At 40.7% G+C, this 20,277-nt stretch overlaps 1 protein-coding gene across 2 annotated transcripts in view; it reads right to left on the minus strand.

Moving 5' to 3' along the window:
- Positions 1–18,153, minus strand: part of iqsec3a (IQ motif and Sec7 domain ArfGEF 3a) — a 120,641-nt gene extending 102,488 nt beyond the window's left edge. For both annotated transcript variants that reach the window (XM_085435849.1, XM_085435850.1), the window contains exon 1: positions 17,401–18,153. In XM_085435849.1, coding sequence (XP_085291975.1) covers positions 17,401–17,996 — 596 coding nt within the window. In that variant the 5' untranslated portion in view covers positions 17,997–18,153. The remainder of the gene's footprint in view (positions 1–17,400) is intronic.
- Between the last annotated feature and the right edge of the window lie 2,124 nt (positions 18,154–20,277).

Consider the following 20,277-nt stretch of genomic DNA (forward strand, 5'->3'; position numbering starts at 1 on the left):
TTTGATCACTGACTGGAATCACAAGGAGACTCGTACGCCCTCTTCCAAACGTCCTTCAAGAGCATGACTACAGGCTCAACTTAGGAGTACTTCAGTCTGTTCCCTGTGAAGTGCCTTTGTGAAGTGCAATAGTTGCACACATTAAACAGAAAAAAAAAATTAATAATCATTTTTAGACTTTCCCAAAACAGCTCAGCCATGAAAGCACAGATTGTTGTGCTACTTGTACTCCATAAAGTCAAGAAAAAAGAAGTGGAGACAGGGCCTCAAAAAAGCAAGGCTGGGGTGGAGTGGCAGTAGGGTTGTGGGACGCAACAATAGCAGGCAGTACAGGGAGGGTATGACAGCAAATTAATTCCCATTGTTAATGGCTCCTCTAATTGTGTTCGCCTTAACGAGCATGACACCGCTGTGGCCGATTTTAATAGGTCCAGAACACAGGCGGTCTCAGAGGGGACACAGATTAGTAAGAGTGCTGGAACAGCGGAGCCACTTGTTCACATAGATAAAGGTTTTATATTCTGAAGGTCCATTAAAAAAATTATGTGCACTTTGATAGTCAAAATTCAGACGGGTTGCATTAATGTTTAATTAACCTAATAAAATCTGTTTATCACTTTTGTACTATGACATTTTCAAAAAGAGCAAATCTTTTTTATTAAGAGTCGCACAAACAATTCCTGGCATGTCTTCACTTCTTGCATTTATGACCAAATTGCATTAATTTTCTAACTAATGCTTATGCGCATTGTTGGCAAGAGTAAGATTAAAACAGTGTATGTATATGCTTGAAATGAAGTTGGAACCAGCTGCTTGCCTTAACACAATGTTGTGAATGGGTGGAGGGGGGGAGTTATCTGCCTCTGTCCAAAAGAAGCAGCAACCTCTGGGGCTGAAAATTTAAGCTAGAGCCAAAATGTGCATTTTTACTAATGACCACTAGAGGCTGACCTGACTTTCCAGCAGAAATGACCATTTTTACAACCTTGCAAAGAGCAGCATGGTAGTGTGGGGGCTTCGGTTTCCTCCCACAGTCCAAAAAAACATGTTTTTTGGGTTAACTGTTTATTTTAAATTGGCCATGGGTGTGGATGTGAGACTGAATGGTATCTCTTTGTGCTAGCCTTGCAGCAAAATGTTGACCTGACCAGGGTGCCTACCTTGCCTCTTGCCTGATGACAGCTGGGACAGGCTCCTCTGTGACCCTGAACTGGATAAGTGGAGGTAAATATATGGATGAACGGCAAACCCAAAAAAACACAAGATATTTTGGTGTTTTTAAAAGGCTAGTTTGACTAATGGTGACCCCATGAAGCGCTGAGTGACACCATAAAACATTTCACCTTAACACTTTCATAACAGCTGTCTTAAATAAACGAATTGGTAGTTGAATACAATACAATATTGTTACAATGTTTCTAAATCATTAACAAATATGGGTATTTGTCATTAGTGCACAAATATCATTATCTTATGAATTATTTCATTGTGGATCAGTGAGCCCCTTCTTAGTCAGTTTCCATAGTTTCAACTACCATGATTCAGTCAAGCTGCTAGCTTGGTTTCTTTTACCATTAGCCTTTGACACATACAGCACAGTGAGGACAACATCACTCCAGATTTATCATAATTCAATGCAGAAAAAGACGTTTTGGTTCCTGAACCTAGTTGAACACTTAAGGAAAGCCAAAGATTTTTTTTAAGTGAATGAGTTAAACAGGAACGCAGTAAGTCTTATTATTTAAGCCATGACCATCTCAAATGCCAATGTGATCGTTCTATCATAAACATCATTTACTACTTTATTGTAGTCATTGCTGTAATGTTTATGTTTATCCACACAATGTTCTCCAAACCCATGTTTAACCATCAGGTTTATCTTGTATAGTGTGATGAGTTTAAGACCAGAATTGCAGACATTAAAGAAAAAACCAACAACTCACCACTAGTTTTGCATCATTCGTTGACTTATAGGATTATTTTGTTTAAGTCCAAAAGCTGTTAATTCTTTACTTGATCAGTTCATGTACAGATGCAGGTAATAAACTCTAGAAAAACAACAGCCACAGCATGTGTGAGGCCGATCAGTTATCTCTGATGTGTGCACAGACACAGTCACATCTGTATCCACGCAGAGGCAGACTGTTTCGATACTCTTAGGACACTTGATTTCACCTAATTTGGGGCGGAAACACTGCACACGAAGGTAAGGTGGGATGGAAAGAGGACGAACTCTTTTTATCTTTTAAAGCACATTTCCTTTCATTCATTTATCTATCTCTGCCTGCTTTGATCTCTGGCTCCTCACAGTTTTCTCTCCATTACTTTTACCATCTCTCTGCTCAGTTTTACTATCGCCTCCATCTTTCCAAAACAGCTTGCAAGCTTTTTATAACCGTTCTGGTTTATGAGGGGACTTCTAAAAGGGACGACTGCGCAAGAGAGATAGCACATATCTGACCCTGCGTACAAGTTAATGTGGCACCATATATCCTGAATCTATTCATGGTGGAAACAAGTTGCACTGATATGACAACACTAGTAGCTATAATTTCCTAATTAATCTCTATCTGTCTATGGGTGATGGCAATCCACTCACTCCCATGTTTAGGCTTAAGTGAAAATTTCCTCTACAAGACATCAACAGGACTTCTTCTCCATGCGTTTGAATTAGAACATTCACAAGACTGCAAATCCTTGCCTTTAGTTTTGTACACACACACACTCACACACACCACCGGCAAGTAGCGGACTGTTTGATCAATGCGGGCACTGAAGATTAAACTGAACTCGCATGACCTGCTTTCTGATCTTCCACACCAATGACTCAGTTCCCCCCTCACTAATACCACCTATAAAAAATCTATAAGCTTTTATAAGCTCTTCCGCACACTGGCTCTGTGTGAGGGAGAGCGCAATTTGCGCACAGCAGTATCATTGTATTTTGTTTTAACTTGTGGTGTCTAATGTGTTTGTCGATGCGCTCCTCCCAGTGTTGAATCCAGCTTTACTGTGTCAATAGCTCTCTGGCTGAAAGCTCAAGGCGGAAAAAAACCTGCATGTGCTGAAATGATACACTTCACAGCGAAGTGGTGGTGGTCTGTGTGTATGGGGAGGGAGGTAGATCAAAGCATGTGATATCTGATAGATTAGGTTTCGCACAGCATGTCCTGGCAGTCTGGAAATAACATATTAGTCTGACTCTGAAGACCAAACATGGTAAATACAAAAAGAATTAACCTTGGGGGGAGATATTAAGGCTAGCTGAGGACTTTTAGTTAGCTTTAAAGGGGATTAATTTCTGTTTTTTGACATTATTTCACACTGTGACATAAATGGATTTAAAATTCAAGGTAAAATTTATATGAAGCAACAAAAAAAATCTATATAAAGCACATTCATGATGCGTTCCATTGAAAAAAGGCTTTAAAGCCAAGCAGCTCTGTCAGTGCTTCACACAGAATGGAAAAAAAGAGAAAACACTGGTACTCTGCATCGCCATAGCGATCCTCTCAGCCCTTGAGATTAATTTAGGTCGGCTAATATATTACATGCATTTCGCAAGTCAACTCATCCTGTGGCAGTATTATTGGAAGCACTTTGATCATGTTAAATAAAAAATATAGACCCAAAATGTTTTTGCAATACTTCACCTCCATTTGGCAAATTGGCAGCCGCTCTAAGTGCTAGTTTATCACCGTGTTTTACAGGCTACAAGTGTGTAAGGCTTTCTGTGACGAATAAATTCAACACACATACCCAGTGCTTGCATCTGGGGGTGTGTTGGGGCATTAAAATTAAACGTGATAGTGCAGTGGATTATTAGCAGGAAACTATCCTTAAACTAAATCAGGCATCTATTATGAGTAACACAGTGATCTCAGTCTTCCTCTCTCTCTCACACACACACACACCTTAAAGCCTGCTATATTAATTCCTCTACACATACAGACAGTGAATTAAAAAAAATCCCTGAAAGGTTTACGTCAGCATGGACTTATGGGCTCTCCCAAGCGGCTTAGCTTTAAACGGGAAGAGCTGGAGATGGACGAGAAAGGCAAGTCCAATTTTTCCAAGATGAAGCTAACAAAGGAGGTGGAAAAACATTCCATCCACATATTCAGGCCCTCAAACAAGAAAAAAAAACCTCCAGGATTTTAGCTTTATATATACACTCTCTCTGTGTGATCATAGCCTATGTGATTTCCAGCATTTGACAGTAAACCAGTTCACTCTAAAGCTTTGCGTTTATGCCAAAACAAACCTCCAGTTGGTGGGAACCAAGCTTCCGAATGTGATGAGTAATAATGTTTTCTGAACATTGAGCCCGTTTGAAAGCTTCATTTGAATATAAACCAGGTTTTTCATACTGTGTTGTCTGTTTGGGCATATTTTAGCAGCGACATGAGTTATGTACAAGTAAAAAAGACATGTACAAAATATCAACAGCAAATGTCAAGTTTTGATATCACACCCCCTGAAATCAAAGCACTTTCCAGGCTCTCGACATTTTATGCTCTATTTTAACTTCACTCCCAGCTGTTGGTCCCTCTTCAATAAAACCTAAAAACCTTCTGATGAATAGAGGCACACCCAGTAGAGCATGAGAGAGCTCTGCCCCTTTCGATGAACAGGAGTGAACCACTTTCCAGAGTGCACGCTTGTCAAAGAGAGCTCCATCTCAGCGAAGATTGACTCTGAGCTGGATTTATCTCATCTGGAGATGTTTTATGTCAGAAATGTTGTTCTTTAGCCAAATTTCATGCCACACTAAGACAGTCCTATGCGGGTTTTAATGCCAGATAACACTCAGGCTTGTAACCGCAAACCAGAAACTAGTTCATCTTAGAGCAAAATGGACCTGAATCAGCTGCTTCTTAGGCTTTAAAGCAAACGTTGAAGTTCTAAAAGTAGCATGTGCAAAAATGAAGACAAATTAATGGGGTGAACAAATGTGCACCTGCAAGTGTGAATAATGTAGTCTGACAATTGTAAAGTCTCTGAGTGCCACGTGTATCTTTATTATTTCACTGTGGACTTATCGCTGCCTCAAATGCCCGCAAGTGCCTCAATTTGGACATCTCTTACATCTCATCTTGACAAAGCTTAATCTTCCTACAGAATGCAGTAAGAGTTATATCTCATTAACTACTAAGTCTTGAGCTACCCATCATTTCTTCATATTTTGCTTCTAAGGAGCCCTTTTTTTAAGTGGTCTTGAGCAATAGTTCTCCAGGCTTCTTGAAGGACATTTCAAAGCTCTTCTTGGGTTTTTGGCAGCTTTTGATCCATTCTCTGTCAAGATGATCCCACGCTGCTTCAATAATATTGAGGTCCAGGCTCTGAGGAGGCTAACCCATGACTCATACTGTAGTATTCTATTGTGTGCTTTTCAACCCACGTATGTTTTAACAGTACTGACCTTGTGTTTGAGATCAAGACTAAACTGAAAAATTAAGCCACTGCCATTCACACAGATGCTGCGGATACTCACTGTTGTCCTTCTTACCTGATTTTCGCTGTATTAATTGATGACAATTTGAACCAAAAATGTCAAATTTGGATTCATCACTCCATAAGAACCTGGCACTGGTTTTCAACCCTGTTCTTGTGTAATGTGTAATCTTTTGTAATCTCTTGTAAGCTTTTCCTAATAATGAGGGTCCACATGCATCTATCAGGTCCTGTCAGCTCTTTGCTGTTTTTTTTCTATTTCTTTTTAGTTAGATACTTTTTTTTAGACTGACCCTTCCTGGTTTTGTCTTTGACTTGGCCAATTCACTTGTATTTCAGAGGAATTACTTTACACCATGCTGAGTTTTGATCTAATAGTTCTTTGGGAAGAAAATTAGAACAGATTATGTGTTTTTGTGACTGGCTGCGACTAACACAATGACCTAAAATTTAGGTCATTGGAAGAAAGAAATCCAGAAACAAGCAATGGATCGAAGAAATTACAAAAAAGCTTGCTTAAGAGAGTTCAGGCAGTGCAAAAAAAAATAAAAATAAAGGTGGTCATGCCAAATATTGTCAGTAAAGGCTCTTAGAATTATACTAACATAGTTCCTGCTTCCTTATATACTACATTTCCATAGGCTTGCACAAGTTTCAGCAAATTGCTCCACCTATTTCTCATTTTTGCATTTTATTTGGTTGACTCCTTTTATAGCAAATCATAAATCGGATTTTCAAAATCAATTTTAATATTATGAACACAACTGATTTTGCTAGCCTGAACTCTTTTGTCAGCCTGAATAAATGAAAAAAAATTGACAGATTCTCAGGCGCAATGCTAAATATGACACATAGACTTTTTTTTTGTTCGCACAGAAATTACATTCACTCTTTCTCCCATGAAAGCAGCAATTTTTACTTATTTTTTTATTTATTTCCACTGTCGTCCATCTGACCTCCAGCTGGTGCCTCCACTATCGAGCCGTTTTAGCAGCTCATATCGAGCATCAAGCTGCACCGTATTGCCGCGGGGCCATCTGCTGAAGACTTGGCAGCGGGTCAGATTTTACAGATATTTTCCACACTTCACGCTGATGCTATCAAAGTGACATGGCTGTCATATCTGCAGATTTAATGCTGATGAGGAAAATGCCATGTAACAGATCAGCAGCAGCAGCTTTATATTTTCTGAGGATGTAGCTTAACTTATTTTCATTCAGACAGCATTTGTGCTTTGGGATTTTTGCATAATTTGTACATTGTGTTTGTACGGTGAGGAAAATGAAGGCGTGGAAGCTCGGGTCTCATATATATGACTCATACAGCATCCGTGTCCTGATTACCTCATTAGCCCGTTTTTAGGATTTGCTCCAAGTCGAAGCATCCAAAGACAACATCGTCTCCTCCCTATGGGACTGTGTACCTGATGATGTAATACAGGGCGTCAAAGGGTTGACAGACAGGCGTTGATGATGTAACCACAGTGCAGGAGAAGGACAGAGTGCTTTTATGGTCGTCCAAATGTGCGCACAGGCTATGATGGCTACAAAATATCACAGATCACAGCCGATACAAGCCGCAAACTTTTGTGCAGCTATAAATTCTAAAAGCTTCATAAGTGAAAAGTCAAATCAATCAGGTGAAAAAATTGCACCCACAGCTGCAATAAATAATGCAAATGAGTGAATATGTGATTAAGTTATTACCTGAATGAAAGTATTTCCTGTATATTTTTTCTACTACACAGCACAATAAATCATGGTTGAGGCTTGGTGGAGCCGCTGAGAAGACCAGGAAAGGCGATTGGACATGCAGTGCCTGTTCCGATCAACTCCAGAGTGCCTCGCAGGCTTAGGTGGACGGCTTTGAACATTACTCTGGCTCGTAAAGTTAACCATACCTGACATTTCCTTAGGCTAGCGTGTGCTTGTCCACAAGTGTGTGTGTGCGTGTAGCTGTGAGAGTATCTAATGCTGTACGGAGATTATGTTGGATAGAGAGCAACGGCCGATAAACGAACTGCAGTAATGTTCAGATTACACAAAGTTTAAAAGGCAGGAAATGCATATGTTGCATACTTCATGTTATGAAATTAAAATAAAAAATATATAGCCCCTGTAAACATTTCCCTTTACTGCATCTTCCTTATTAACTGTGTGCACCATCCTTTATCAATCTATATATCTATCTATATTTCTCACGTGGCTTCTTTTTTTTTTGCTTTTACTTTTTCTCCCTTTCCCTTTTTTGCTGAACTCCTCGTCTCATTTTTCTATTCCGTGCCTCCTTGTCTCGGGTAACCTCCATCCTCCCGCTGTGACATGGACATCAACCCCACACGCCATCTTGAAGGATGTCTCAATTCTGGAAATGCATCTAGAGGAGAGAGGACTGAGGGCAGAGGAGGCTTGCTGGGTTAGCTATGATTGAAGATGCACAGGTTTATCCTTTGCAAAATCATTTATACCCTCAACATATAAAAGAAGCGTAACACAATAAACACTCTGTAGTAGCAGAAGTGCATCATATATATCTTTAGTTCTTTAACTAAATCTCACTACTGGACTCAAAAAATGACACAAAATTAAATATTTTGTTCAAACTGTTCACCTCCAACACAACCCCATAATTTAACTGCTCGTGCGGACACACACGCTGATGCAGACGAGTGCACATGGTACTAAACAATCACAGTTGTCTGTCGAGGGATTTTCTCTGCTAAGCTTTCGGGAGGTGAAATCTCTGTGACAGATGGGAGGACATTTTTCCACAACTGCTTTTACTTTCAAAGAACATTTTCAGGAGCTCACTGACCACTCGCAGACATGCCACAGCGCTGTCTGCCCTTGAGGAATTCCAGCATCTTAGCATGAAGGGCAAACACTAGAGCAGCACAGATTGAAATGAAGCATAACATTGAAGTCATTTAGCCCTCTCAGGCTCAAATTAAGTTTTTGTTGCTAATGCACAAAAGAATACCTGCAGTGGTACTTCTGAGTAAAAAAAAACTCTATGCATGTGGGGTAATCAGGTTGTTAGCTTTTAACTGTTGCAAATCTGCAACGCCTGCCTTGAGAGGGTTAGAAGTGTTACGCTACGGTCAACAGATTTTTAAAACACTGCATATGCTAGCAGCTGTTAACTGACGCTTAAAAGCACATTTTAAGTTGAACGATAACACAGATTGCAATGGATTTTAAGGAGGTTTTTTTTAAAGCAAGCCATGAGGCATGTATTAGTGCTACTCTAATGACATCTGCACATCACTTATTTTCTTAGCTCCACAATAACAAAAATAGTTTTAAATCATACGATTGGTAGGCAGCTGCTAAAGAGGCCAGCTCTTTGAAATGTTATATGATCGTAGATTTTGTTAATGTACCATTAACGTAATAAAAGTTATCGCAGTGATGAGAAAGCACAGATTTCAGAAGCAACTGATATTGATGCAAGCTTTGGTTACTTCGTGACGTTATCTGTTTACAATATGCGATGGGACTGAGTGACACCAGATGATAACACTGATGGCATTTCCATTTGCAAACACAACTCTGAAATATGTAGATTGCATACTAATGGCGCGCGTGCACTCCGCTGATTGCTCATTAGGCCTGCTGTTCATTTGCATGGAGAAGAAATGAAATGCATCCATCAGATGTGTGAATAATTTACCTCCAACCATGAAGGCGGCAACTTGCTGCGCAGCTAGTGTAACATGACAACCTACAAAAACATGTCAAAATCCTGGGCAGAGCCACGTTGTGGGTGTGCAATATTTACTAATGGAATGAAATGTCATATGAGGCATCTGGATGCGTCAAGGACGAGAACGGCACGTCTGTCTTTCAGCGAGTCGGCGTGTTGCCTGGGAAACAGTTGGAAGCCATGTTCAGGAAAAAAAAGAACAAGAAAAAGAACGGCTGAGCCAAAGTTTTTCATTTTGATTGATTAGGGAGCATGCAGATGGAGGACAATGAAAGGAAACTGTTTTGCACTTCAGCCGTGAGGAAAGTGGGACAACATTTGGGCTCCTCAGCCCTATGGGGCTTCTCAGTATGTGTTATGCAATTGTTTTGCCCCTGTTTTATTTTTTAATCTGTCCAATTATTTAGCCTGTCCATCATGGGGGGGGGGTGTATACTGTTGTACTACGTGCCACATTATCACCCCTCTCACTATAGCTTGAAACACCTGGCATCACCTGGAACGCAGTCAAAAACACCATTATTTAAACCTGATATATACAGTTACTGAACGGATCGGGTTTTTAGCTTGTACTGAAAAAAGGGTTTCAGATTTTTCCATGTGTAAACTAAATAAATGAATATATTCCTGCAAAAAATTCAGGAAAACCTGTATACAGTATCATATTGTTTTTGTGGTATGATAAAGGTTTTTTTTGTTTTTCAGAAAAGTCACACTTGAGTATCTCTTTTGCTTGAGTCCACATCAAACTCATCTGTGCACGATCATTTTTCATCCATTCCCAGAGTCAATGTAATGATACGAACTGGGCACCACCAGGATGACAGTTATGTACTGGAGAGTGCAAAGACTCTTCCTACTAAATGTTTAACATCACACTGCAGTTCAGTTTTACAATATTTATATTGAGCAAATACATAACAAAGGTCATCTCAACTCTACTTTAAAAGTAGTGCATAAGTAATATTGGTCACAGTTATTTTTGTGAAAAGGAACATTTTCACAGGACTCTATGCAGGTCTGTTAACAGGCATAACAGTTAACATGCTAACTGAGGTCTGTAGAGTCAGAGATGTAGCTCTTGGGGGGGGGGTTTCTCTCATTTTTTTCTCTTTACAGTCCTGCAAAAAACTAAGCGCACCCCATCAAATTCAATAAGTTGTAGAACCAACTTTAGTTGCAGTACCTTCAAGTAATCATTTTTCTGCATGAATTTTTCAGTCTCTCATATCAAAATGTTGTGGAGGAATTTTTGCCCCTTACTTCAGTTCATCGAGATTTGTGGGCTTTCATTTTAGCATTTCAGATTTAGATCTGGACTTTTACTGGGTCATTGCAGCACCTTTTTTAGACATTGCTAGTGTGTTTGTTGTGTTCATTATCCTTTTGCAGGACAACAGCTTGTCCCAAACTGGGTTTCGACTTAGTGAAAGGCGCAAAACCTCCTTGCTTACAGTTGGTTTGAGGTGTTTATGCTGAATTACTGTGGCACAGTGCATTATTGTGAAATATCTTCATGTTGGTCTTATCTGTAAAATGACATTGCTCCAGAAGTCTCTTAGTTTTTTTGCAATTTCTTTCGCCATTGCACGGCCCACCATGGGACATCCACTTCTTGGTGTGCTGCTAACATGCATCTGAATCCTCCAAACCAGCAAACTGCCAAAACTTCTGCTCTCATAGAGGTGCTCACATTTGCTCAACGACAATCAGCTACATTCGGTTAAGGGTGTACTTAGTACACCCTTAGTACTCAAACGAACTGCAGAGAGTCCTGCACTAACTGTGTTAATACATTATTGTCAGTGGGTAGTGTGTCACCATAACAAAGACCCCTTTACCAATTAAGAAAAGATAAGAAACCTAATGCATTAATAAGAACATACGGTTAAGACCCTGTTCATCAGGAAAGGTATAGAGGAAAGTATTTTTCATATGTTATATTTATATTCATGTTGAGTAGGGACACTAAATCAATAGTATAATGGCAACCAAATATTATGTTCTATACAACACAGTAATGTAATAGTTTTACGGTAATAAACCATTTGACACTGACAAATGCAGCTGCCAGTAGTTTGTTTTCATTTAAGTACTGAATTTGTTACAGAGAAAAATTGAACTGAATCTCTTTTAAAGGTGAATGTTTTCAGTCAACAGAACTGATCAATTTCCCTGTGCTTCTCATCACACTTGTGAAGAGAACTGCCCATTCCATTAACTGTAATTTTATTTTATACCATTTGCACAGTGTGAGCAGTGCTGTCCTATTTATTTGCACTCAGTACAATATAATTCAATTTAAATTCAGCCACAGTTACAACTAAATTGGATCAAACCAGCACTGCAGACCAACAGTCCAGTGTCCGGTGGGGCAAATCCTAAAGAAGTTACACTCTGGATTACTACACATATCCACATACTGAAATAAATGTAAAGGCTTTGATATGTATCCCGTATATCTCAGAAAACAGCAATTTTTATGTAATTTTCTTACACCCTAGCACAAAAACAGTCACAATCCTAAATACATATGCACACACGAGCGCACACGGTTGGATTACAGACAGCTGGGACAGTCTTTCGACCCGCTCAACTTGTGCATGAAAACATCTAATATTCTACCAGTGAGTCAGGAATCACCCCGCAGCTACATCCTCAGAGAAATGAAGCAATTTAAAAGCACTACGCACCAAATGTGATATTCATGATTTGGATTCCAGCAGCAGCAGTCACCCTGTCATAACCGAACAGACATGATTCCCATACAGAGAGGTGAGGGGGAAGTAGAGTAAAGAGCTCCAGTAATGGTACACAGGGAAATGGCAAGAGAAAGGGGGCTGAGAGAGAGAGAGAGCGAGAGAGCAAGAAATAGAGAGGACCATTTACCTCCTAAAATCCATCATCCACCCATCTACTTCTCTTGGAATCACTCCCACTGTTGTTTTCCAATACACAAACATGCTTAGAAGCAGTATTACTTTTCTGTCAGGCTCCAGAGACAGGAAATGGTTGTTTTTGAATCATAAATATATATTTTGCCATTTACCACTACTGGCTTTGAACTAGTCACATCACTTTTTGTGCCAAGGTTTTTGGCCTAGAAACTTGGGCAATCACAGAAGTGCAGAAGTGGAGCTACAATGAATATAGGTTGTAGGCTATCACTCACAGAAGTTGAAGTTGAAGTTACGTGACTTCACTGAACCATTTTAAGCAATCTTAAAATCTTTTTTATTTATTTATTTATTTATTTATTTTTTGCACTACAAAATTAATTTTCTTGTCATTTTAATCTTCAGGGGATTTTTTTTAATCACCTACTGGGTAAAGAATCCATAACTAAATTTGTATAAGCTGCTGAAGTGAAAACTGGATGCATCCAATAAGAACAAGCAAACACTCAAACATCCTGTACACATTTTGCTCCAGCTCTATCCTGATAGAAAAAATAAACCAGCACTGACAAGTGGTAAGTTGAGATGCAAAGGTATCCGACATTTATTATGCCTAAAAGAAGATTTGCTGCTAATGTAGTGTTTTTCAAGTCTTCTTGACCACTCCAAACACTCTTTCACTGCAAGCTACATTCACAGACACACTTCCTAAGGACCCTTTGGCAAGCAGGCTGACTGAACCCCCCAACTTTCCAAATAAGGGATGACCTGCTCAGCCTCCTGTGACACAATCACCCAAGAAGCATTCAGCATTCATCAATTTAAACGCTCATTGTCACATATCTTTAGCAGTCTCTTTGGCTCTTAACCTTGTGTTGGTTGCACAGTGCTCTTGTAAAGTCATGATGAAGAATATTATTTGGAGAAAAGGCAGACAATAAATTTTGATAAAAGCAAAAGTCTAGCCTTAGAATAGAGATTTAATAGGATCAAGGCTAGCGGGCCTTTAAAGTGATGGCTTAGGTGTTAGAGCATGAACTGTCAAGCTCCAGGCTCATTGATCTGAGAGCATCAGAACAATGTATTTGTGAGTGTATGTGCGTTCACTGAAATCCCAATCTAGAAGAGTTATGTGAAACCCCCCCACACACACACACACACATGATTTTCCTGAAGGAGACGGTCGCAGGCAGGAAATGGCATGTGAAATGTCATACATTCTGCTCTCCAGTTGGTGCAGGCCCGGTAGGAGGGAAAACGAGGGCACGGTGGGTGCAGAGGGAGTTGCAGCCAATGTGGAAAAACATGCAGGCTGCCATGTGGCATGTCAGGGTTTTATCTGCATTAGTGAGCGTTTTGTGTGTAAAGGCGAGAGGCCTATTATATCTGTAAGAGTGTGTGGGAGGTACAAAAAACGGTAGAGAAGCACCTGGAGCTAAGTGAGAACTCAGGGATTTCCACCTCAGTCGCCCCTATGAACACAAACGCACCACCTCGCCTACTCTTAATGTCACTCTCCTCGATTCCCTCCTGAACATACGTTTTAACACACACACACATACTTGGCAACCCCTATACAGAGCAGGCAGGGTGAACTGAAGGTTCCAGTCCAGTCAGGAGATGGTTTAAGTGGTGGAGAGCCTGATGGTTTGAGGACTGGTCTGCATACTGATTCAGACAGCAGAGGTGGTTCCTGAAGCATAAGCTGCTGATTAAGAGGGAAACGGGAAGTGGGGAGGGGAATGATGATATGAAGGCATGTGGAGAAGAGGAAATTTAAGAGAGGGAGTTTGAATGAAGGGTGGGAAAAGACAAGCAGATGGACAGCTGAGAATGGAAAACAAGTAATGAGGAAGGAGTCAAAGATTGGGAGAATATGAACAATGGAAGCCGAGAAAGTTGGAGGCGCAGTTGACGGAAAAAGGGTGACGAGGAAAGAGGTGTAGCCAGGATTGCTGCGTTTAGATCACACAGGCCCTTTATGAATCTGCCTCAGACTGAGTAACACAATTGCAACACTTCAGACTGTCTTTCTGAGAAGTTACTAGAAACAACTTTTCAGCCAAGTTCGACGCTCAAAGCTGAAAACAGCCTCGATTCGCAGTGCTAAAATAATGAAGGAGGCGAGAAATGCATGACGGGAGCAAGCGAGCATTTAATTTTTAATTTAGAGCTTTGCAAATGGATTTTCTGCTGTCTTTTAATCAAACAAAAACACCTAGTTGAGCTGGGAAAATGGCGGCTAAGCTGGAAATCCATTACATCTCAATAGTCAAGAATTATTTGTTTAATTCTGCAGCTAATGCAAGAACCTCTTGATGCTATTTGGGTTATTTTTCCTGAGATTTCTATGCATCTGTTTTGTGCAACTGTGCAAAATACGTGCATGTAAATATAGTACAAAAATTTATTTCAAAAGACATACTGAGATACCGTGAAAATCCCTCCACATCAGCACGTTTGACTGCTAATTTCAGCTTGTTTCTTTGGAAAGCATACCTAAATGTATGCTTTTATAAATAAAACATGTTCATTGTTTACACTGATCAATAGGCATGTGAACTTTGGGGAAATATATTTATTTGCTTTCTTTCCGAGAGTTAGATAAGATCAATACCACGCTCATAATGTAAAGCTACTGCAAGCAGTGGGGCAAATCTGAGTTTAGCAGTATCACTGAAAACAGCAGAAAACAGACACCCTAGTGATGTCAGGAAGAAAGCCTGTACCCTGTTCTTTTGCTTAAGGGTGTGGCGGGCTTCCCTCATCATTTATTTTCCACAGACTTCTCAGGAGAAGCCACTTGTTACACAACACTTGCTGTGTGATAGGAATAACCAGAAGTCACTGGCCAGCAAATAGAATAGATAAATATACAGGTACATTTACATGCACGGCTTATTAGGATGTTCGCAATGTGTCCCTGTCACCCTCCCATTACTCGAAATGTATCTATTCTCCTGCAGCAGTGACAGCGCAACGACTCACAATCTTGCCTGACCGAGATCAATGCTCTAAGTGGAAATTACGATGCTGCTTCACGTCTCGCGCATTTTATGTATCACCGCTTTTACATTAACGATGGGATATCGTACCATACGCTCTTTTGAATTGTGTCCATCTCATCATCTCTCTGTCTTGTTGTTCATCACCCTAGTGGAACTGTCAGGGGGCATGGTTACTGAATCAACAATTGAACCTACTTACTGAATCACATGCAATGTGTACAGTTCATACTGTGTGAGTTTGTGTGTTGCTGATTTTTTTTGTGTGTGTGTGTGTGTGTGTGTGTGTGTTTGTGCATGTGTGGGTACCATTCCTGCCCTGCACTCTTTAGAAATTACGACTTAATGGCATGATGAATCAATCTGGATTAACAAAAACAATGCAAATGCAGCCAAGTGGAGCAGATGGGGCTCAGTGCAGTGCGCTGTTTCTGTAACTGTGCGGATCTGGAAGAGTCAGTTCATGTGACCTTGATTGCAGGAGGCAAACAACATCAGCAGCACGGAAACCTCTGAAGCAACTCCGGCGCTTTTAAATGCGAAAGGTTTGCAGGTTTTATTGTTTTACAACTTTGAATCAAAGGGGATTTTTGTAACGCCGATCAGAATATGCCATGTGAGCCCTGCAGAACCCGTGAGCTCGAATGTATGCTGTAAATGACAAAAAGGTACTGGGAAAAAATGATGCAAATCAAATCAAAATCAGTTGCACTACACCTGCAATTTTGTGGAGGATTTGTTATCCAGCAAGAAGGTGACACAGAGGAGAAACTTTAAGATGCACAGAAATGGCATAAAAACAGTTGAAATGGTCAAACTAGTAATCTATTCATATAGATGCATACTAACACTCATCAGTCTTCTCTGTACATTTTAACTAAAGCTGCATAAAAGGAGGTCACAGACAATATGTATTTATTATACCTTTATCCATCATTTGTATTGATTAATTGATATAAGATATGTAAATATTTGATCTTTGACCTTTTACCGCCGTCCAAAATTTCAGCTAATGCAGACAGTGTTTATTTTCATTTATTAATTTTTGCTCCATTAATGTATTTGTTGGTGAAAAGTGGCTGCAGAGCCAACGCTTGTGTCTTTGTGTAAGTTATAAGCAATTTACTGTCAAGTAAGACGAAGACAAGTAGTAAATAATCAGTGTGTATAGAAATAGCTGCTGATGATTTACATTTTGGTTTATATGTTTTATTTGCGGTAAAGATGCCCATAATTGCAAAACTTCTATAAAAAGCAGAAAATTCAGCTTCAATCTGACGTGGCTGTTAGGCGATTTATAAACAGCCCCAAAATGTCTTTCTATCTTTGCTTTTATTCCTGCTGGATTGCTCCTCTTGTGTGTTTCCGTTTCTGTCTTAATGAGGAGTGTGCTGTTTTTACCCACAGCCTGCACTATCAAAGTTCCATGTAGGTGTGTTCCAAGCAAAATTGGTGACATTTCGTCTCAGAGTCAGTGATGTGCCTTTAGGAGTTGCTTGATGTTTTAAGATGGGTGTTTACGATGTCACCAGGCACTCCTGGCACCTGTGAAACTGCTACCTCAGCTGTGCCTAAAAACAGATGCATTTTAACAGATGCATTCCACAGTCAGAATGTGGAAACACGAGGGGGCAGAGCGCTGTAACCTCATCTCAAAGAGAACAGCATGTAAACTGCATAAATGAACCACATTTCAGTTCTACTCTCCTGAAAAAGAAAAAAAACGTCCTTTCCACTGTTTGGTCGTGCAAAGGTGGTCACGTTCTACCTTGGTGCAAAATTAACCCAAGTTAAAATGCCAGTCTCGGTCCTTGAAATCAATATCCATTAAGTATTCATTTGATCTAATGGGAGCGTGACTGAGAGTGAACAATGTGAAAATACAGGAGGAACTTGAATGAGAAAATTAGGCCTCAGCTTGAAAGCGGGATGTTAAGTAAATCAAAGTGAAATCACATGGAGTCCAGCACTGAGCTCATACAGACACTGTGGTCTGTTATAGTGTGTGCGTGCACTGACTTGACATGATGGCTACTTAGGAAGGGACTCTATATATGCTATATTTAGCCTGGAAAAACTGCAATAAAATAGGTAACGTCACAGTAATGTAATATGTAGAACAAATTACTCAGGTCACTAAATCTGATATTCATGAGAGGCAAGAAAGTCTGCAGATCTGGGGAAGTAATGTCACCTGTTTGACACAGAGCAGTTTCTGTCATTTTAATTAAAGGTCATTTGGGAAAAGGCACATTATTATCATTATCATCATCATTATTATTATTAATGTTACTAATGGAACTTTTTTATGCAGTGCACGCAGCACGAAAGCTACTTACTCCGCTTTCCTGGCCAGACCCACTGAACGGCAGAGAGTGGTTGGAGTCTGCGGAACAAGCGACTTGCAGCAGGGGCTCCTCTTGTCCTCCTCGGCGGAGTCGGGGCTGGCTTGGCTCGCTTTGGGCGACTGCGGGGAGGTGGGAACGAGCTGCAGCTGCTGTGGGTGGTGGGAAGACGGTGCAGGAGGAGTCGGGTGCTGCTGCTGCTGCTGAGGCTGGGCCGACAGACCGGTAATCTGCTGATGCTGCTGCTGCTGGGATGGTGGTGGCTGCTGCTGATGCGCCTGCTGGCCGAGATGAGCCGCAGCTTTGTTGCTTCCCGGGTGTGGGTGAAGGTGGGCCGGCGCCTGGGGACTGGCGCTGCGGTGAGTCGGGTGGTGGTGGTGGTGGTGATGGTGGTGCTGAGAGGGCTGCTGGACGTAGTGATGGGGGTCCCGCAACTGTCGGTTCTCTCCGATCAGGTCCTCCACCTTCCGCTCGAGTTCGTCGATGCGCTGGCGCTGTGTTTGGATCAGGCTTTGCTGGTTCTGGACGATAGTGGTGAGCTCCTTCAGATAAAGAACGGCTTTCATTGGATTATCCAGCAGGCTCTCCATTACTGACTGTAGCTGTGGCAACGCGCCCGGCTATGTTGACTTCTCCTTTAGCTGGTTCTGGAGCGGTGATCGGTCGATGGGGCCTCTGAACAGTGCGTAACCGAGATGCTGTGGCGGCAGTCTGACGCCTCTACGCTCTGGTGAGGTTGAGTCTCTCTCTCGCTCTCTCCCTGTCTCTTTCCCCACCCCCCTCTCTCTTTCTCTCTCTCAGTACTTTGCAAGGAAACCAGAAATGGTGCTGATGCAAGGGGGGATCAGCATCACCGGAGTCCGGAGGCGGGGCCGTAGTGGACCAGTGATGTAAACACGCAGGGCAAATAATCTAGCAGCTTTCACGTTAAACGTGAAAGCGTTAAACGTGAAAGCTGCTGCCCAACCCACAGGCAACAGTCCAGTCAGTTTTTTTTTTTTTGTCTTGTTTCTTTCTCCCTTATTCTGTGTTTTCTACTCTCTCCCCACGTTTTCCTCCCTTTCTTTTCTTTTCTTTTCTTTTCTTTTCTCTTCTCTTCTTTTCTCTCTCTCCTCAATGCCAACTAGCTGTTACAAATGGCTACACCTCCCTGAAAAGGGAGTTTTTCCTCCGTACTTTCACAAAGTGTTTGCTCTAAGGGAGAAATTGCTTGGTTATTAGGGTTTTCTCCAGATATAGGGTCTTATCTTGCAGTATAAAGTGCCTTTATATTATATATAAGCAAAACTGAACTGAATTGAAATAATACTGAACATTAAGACAACCATTCACACTCACGCCCACACCAGAAGGTTTGAACCCAGAACCTTCTCTCTAGAAAATAACAACGGTAAACACTGCACAACTATGCTACCCAGAAATTAAACATAGATCTTCAATTTAAACCAATTAGTGTCTTCCATTTCAACTCTATTTTGAAAAATGAGCCTTTTCTTTCCATGAGAGATTGCAAAATTGTTACTTATGCCCTTGTTTCCTCTCGCTTGGACTACTGCAATTCACTTTATGCTGGTCTCAGTCAGTCTGCTCTGTCCCCTCTCCAACTTGTCTGAAATGCTGCTGCTGAGCTCCTCACAGGCACCTGAAAAAGAGATTATATTACACCTGTTTTACATTCTCCCCGCTGGTTGCTAGTGAGCTTTAGAAACAGTTTCAAGATCTTCCTGTTTGTCTACAAAGCCCTTCGTGGTATCATTTCTTCCTCCATCTCTGATCTTTGAAATCAGGTAATATTTTATCATAATAAAAGCTGGGAGTTGCTGGATGTTTCGACGTCAGCATTTGAATTAGATGCAATTCCCTGCTCACTATATGAATGTGTGATGTGATTAGTATCGCTCATGGTGATCTTTTTGTCACACAGCAGTCTTTGTGTTTTAGATGGTGGCTTTTTTTTCTCTTTTGGGCGGCGGGGGTGGGGGTGGGGGGGTGTTCCTCTTTCTGGGTTCCAAAAGAAAGGCACAGTGCTCCTTACTTAGCAGCACAGTGATGATTTGATGAAATAATCATGTTCACCACTTTTTTGTTTTTATGCAAACAAATCTGAAGGTTTGTGCTGTGTAGATGGCAATGACCCACCCACCCCTGAATTGGATCAGGAGCCGTAGGCTGATTTTCTGTCTCCATCTTGCTTAGTCTTTGAAAAGAAAAAAAAACAGTCAACAAAGCAGTTAGCATACAGCAAACTTGTGGAGGTGATTTCTGGCACACATTAAAATGCATCTCACTGAGAGTGTCTTCGGGCGGTATTCAGGAGTTGCATTTAATCATTGCATTTTCATTCACTGAAAATGTGTAGGCGAACTTTCTGTAAAGTTTTTTATGGCCTAATTAGTTTTTTTCTCAATTGTTTGCTATTCAGATACAGACGGTTCTTTATTAATCAGTTGAAGGTTTTATAATTCACCTCATTATTGACACCTATTCCTCTGCTGGAAGTCTTGTAGTGCCCCCTTCCACACTCAGCAGCTCTGTGATGTGATGAACTTTCTTGAACTTGATAAGATCAGCTATTCTCTCCAAGGCAAATCCCAAAAATTCTTGGTTAAGTGGCAGCTCTTCCTGAACTAATTTAGTTCATTATAACCCCCATCTCATGACAGTGACCCTGTTCTAACTCTAACCCTAATCTTTTGTCCATCCTGTATTTATTGACCCTTTTTTAAATGTTATTTATTTATTTATTCATCAATTTTCTTTCTTTTTAATTTGTCTCTGTGCAGTTGTTTTTTTTTTTGTTGTTGTTGTTTTTTGCTTTCTTTATTAGACTTATACTATATTAAAGAGAAGATTTAATATGCTCTATTAAAG

This window comes from Copadichromis virginalis, linkage group LG17 (genome assembly GCF_057382275.1).
Source record: "Copadichromis virginalis isolate Kocher_CV1m ecotype Utaka linkage group LG17, C_Virginalis_male_GT1.1, whole genome shotgun sequence".
NCBI lineage: Eukaryota > Metazoa > Chordata > Actinopteri > Cichliformes > Cichlidae > Copadichromis > Copadichromis virginalis.